This window comes from Protobothrops mucrosquamatus, unplaced genomic scaffold (assembly GCF_001527695.2).
Source record: "Protobothrops mucrosquamatus isolate PMUCROS unplaced genomic scaffold, P.Mucros_1.0 scaffold_256, whole genome shotgun sequence".
NCBI lineage: Eukaryota > Metazoa > Chordata > Lepidosauria > Squamata > Viperidae > Protobothrops > Protobothrops mucrosquamatus.
Genome location: NW_015386332.1, coordinates 1,087,106 through 1,090,673, shown reverse-complemented (window position 1 = coordinate 1,090,673; position 3,568 = coordinate 1,087,106). Strand labels below are relative to the sequence as shown.

Genomic DNA, 3,568 nt, shown 5'->3' with positions numbered 1-3,568 from the left:
AAGGTCATTAAGGCCTTTTGGATACAATTATGGTGGAACTTACAGCAGATTTTTTAAAAAAGGATTATTTTTCTTCCACAGTTGTTTCTTTTAGGTATTGTGCAAGATTTAGATGCAAAAGAAATAAATTTGATGCTCTATTGTTTATCTGCTGCCAGATTGCTAATAGCCCAAAATTGGAAGAGTCCAATTCTGCCTATGATGGGAGACTGGAGATTGAAAGTTTCGTATCTTGCTGAAATGGCAAAGATTTCGGCTTACTTGAAGAACCATTCAAATGAACAATTTTTATCAATATGGAGAAGATGGATTGTTTATATTCAAAAGAAACATAGAGTGGTAGAATATAATTTAGGTTTTTAGATTTTTTTAAGTTTGTTTATTTCTATCCTTTCTGGTAGATTAAGATATTTTGAGGAGTTAGAGATATTAGTATTTGTTTACTTTTATATGAATATTATCCTGGGATTAGGTTTGGGAAGTCTGGGGGGGTTTTTTGATTGTTTATTGTGATTACTTATGATTGTTTTTTTTATGATGGAAAAATAAATAAAAATTTTTGGAAAAAAAAAAAAAAGATTATTGTGAACTCTGAGGTTAGAAATTGGCCCTGATCATTTTTTTTTAACTTTCAGCTGTGATTTGGTTTTTGTAATTGTCATCTCAATAAAGTCAAATAAAAATGTTAATCAAACTAATTAATGTAATTGCTATTTTAAGAGTGCTGACTACGCTGTAATGTGGTTTTAAGTGTTTAAGACATTTGGATTTGTAGCCTAGACATATTCTTGGATAGTGAAGAAGAATCTAATAAAAATTAAGCACCTGCTGTCTCTAGGTTTTTGCCAAATAACCATATAATTTCAAAACCATAAGAATGTAGTAATAAATCTGTTTCTTAACAGAATATTCATTAGAAGATTTGACCTGTTTTGTCAAGACAAAACAATTAAAAATAAAACTAATTAAAATCAATACTGCAAATTTACCAATAGAATAATGATGAATGGAAACCTTCCAGAAGTCAATGACAGATAAAGAATAGCATATTAATGATTTAAAATGTGAATGATAAACAGGTATTCATTATATAGATCAAGAATTTTAATTTGATGTACTTGGGAATGACAGTGGTCCCCAACCTTTCCACCTTGATGGCTTGTCCTAGCGCGGGGAGGGCCATGTGAGTGGTAGGCACACGTGCGCACGCACACAGCTCCATGTGAATGGAGCTTGTGCATGAGCAGAGGGAGCTTGACTAGTGCTCAAAGCTCCATTCACGCGAGTGGAGGACGTTTGAGCAGAGATCACTCATGTGGTCTGGTTAAAATAGGTCATGGACCGATAGTGGGTCGTGGCCTGGGGGTTGGGGACCTCTGCTCTATGACACAAAAAAATTAATTATACTAGGTTACCAGCCAATTGCTGCCTGTTCAGATGGCTGGTGGCTTTGCAGAGAATGGGTAGCCTTCCTTCCATCATATCTTATCCTGTTAAGTGGAGATCCCAGGAATGAACATGGAACATTTTGCACATAACAGAGTGGTTCTATCACAGGATTATTAAATCTATTTGGAAATCACCACTGATAATACAACCAACCATTCGACAAAACCAAATTATTCAGCCACATCAAATTTCTTAGCACAGAGCTCTCAAACTTAACATTTAATGTATCAAAACCTGTCCTTTTATTCTTATTCAACTTTCATTAAAGATGCAACATTTAATCAATGCAAGACAGAAAGCTACTTCTACTTAAATGAACAGAAGTTTCCCCCCCAAAAAACTATAAGTTTTAACATTAGTGCTTATAAATATTTATATGAGCACTATATTTCTATGAAAGTCTCTGGAGTCATTCCCTACAATTTCAATTCCAATAATTGCATTTATAACAGGTTCGGACTTGAAATCCAAGCATCTGAATGGAACTGGGATGGAAAGAAGCTTTTCTAAAGCAACATACGTACCTTATTCAGATATAAAGAAAGCAGACTCCTTTCTACAGAAATATTGTTTTTATTCATATGCAAACATCCATGTTATATATCATTATATCCATTTTTTCTTCCATTCAATCATGACCAACTCTTGGAGACTGCCTGGACAAGTTCTTACAGTTTTCTTGGCAAGGTTTTTCAGAAGTGGTTTGCTATTGCTTCCTTCCAGGGGCTCAAAAAAAATGACTAGCCCAAGGCAACTCAGCTGGCTTTGTGCCTAAGGCAGGACTAGAATTCAGAGTCTCCTGGTTTCTGGTCAGATTCTTTAACCACCATATCAAACTGGATCTATATATCCATTATATCCAATCCAAAATATCCCCAATGTTTGACCCTCATACAATGTGACATGGAGCTTCCGAAGTATCTTAGTATCCTATAGTTATTCTTTAAAGTCACCCATTGTTAGGAAAAAGGGCAGTTTAAGACTGGGACGAGCTCAGACAACTGCTAGGCTAAGATGCAGGAGGTAATTATACAAGTCTACCTGGGGTTTTTGTGCTGAACAGCACCCTCCCCCGTTTGCCTTTTTTCGGAATAGGAAAGCCATCCCCACATTTCTTTAAATGCAATCCAACAGACTTTCAACATTTCAAATGTACCCATTGGCCTCCCAATATTGGAGGTCTTTGGTTAGCTTTTTCGGAAAGAATTCTATGAACTCTGGAAAAGTTAATATTACAGCACTACTTTGGGTGAAGATATGGGGGGAAGATTTTAGCAATTACTTTTATAAATCTATAACTACTCTTCAATTAGTTCCCTAAAAATTCATAACAAAATCAATTAAAATATCCTTAACTGAAAGTTATTTGAAACTGAAATAAGAAATGCATCATACACACAAAGGTAAGGTCAGAGCAATATTTTAAAATAAATATAAATTTAATAGTCCACACTAATGAAAAGACTAAATTAAATCTAAATCACTTTTGTTTTTTATTATTACTCTATAAAAGAACAACAATGGAATCACATACAAAAAGTATGTTGATGAATGCATTTCTTGAAGGTCATTTTATATACCACATAAATGGGTATCTTTATTGAATTCCATGCATCTTGCATTTATATAACTAGAAAATGTGATAGTAAATACATATGTCTAAATTTAAACATGACAGTTTCTACAAAAATGTCCTGAAGTTTGCTTACCGGCACATGTGCGGTTGTCAGGTGTTAACTGAAAGCCAGCATTGCAATGGCAGTGGTAGGAACCAGGACTGTTCACACACCGATGATGGCAAAAGGAAGGGAACGTGCATTCATCAATGTCTATGTTGCCATTAGAACAGAAGTATTTTAAAAATAATTCCAAAAATGACATTACAAAAAAATGAACTGCCACATATAATCTTAATATCATAGGAATGTTGTACACATGGAACTGTCAAACAGCAATACCTGCAAACATCCCCTTTGGTGCCCATCAGTTTCTTTTATGTATTTTGCATGAAACCAAAATTTAATAGAAAAGTAGCATACTGCAAAGAAAAATATCAATGTGCAACACCATAATTAATTTTAAGAATACATCTGGCATTCTTAGTGGAGACTAATTTCCA

The 3,568-nt window shown here is 34.3% G+C and overlaps 1 protein-coding gene across 1 annotated transcript in view; it reads right to left on the bottom strand.

Moving 5' to 3' along the window:
* EFEMP1 (EGF containing fibulin extracellular matrix protein 1) overlaps positions 1–3,568 on the bottom strand; it is a 56,197-nt gene that overhangs the window by 9,358 nt on the left and 43,271 nt on the right. Inside the window, exon 6 of the mRNA XM_015831362.1 lies at positions 3,159–3,278. Coding sequence (XP_015686848.1) covers positions 3,159–3,278 — 120 coding nt within the window. The remainder of the gene's footprint in view (positions 1–3,158; positions 3,279–3,568) is intronic.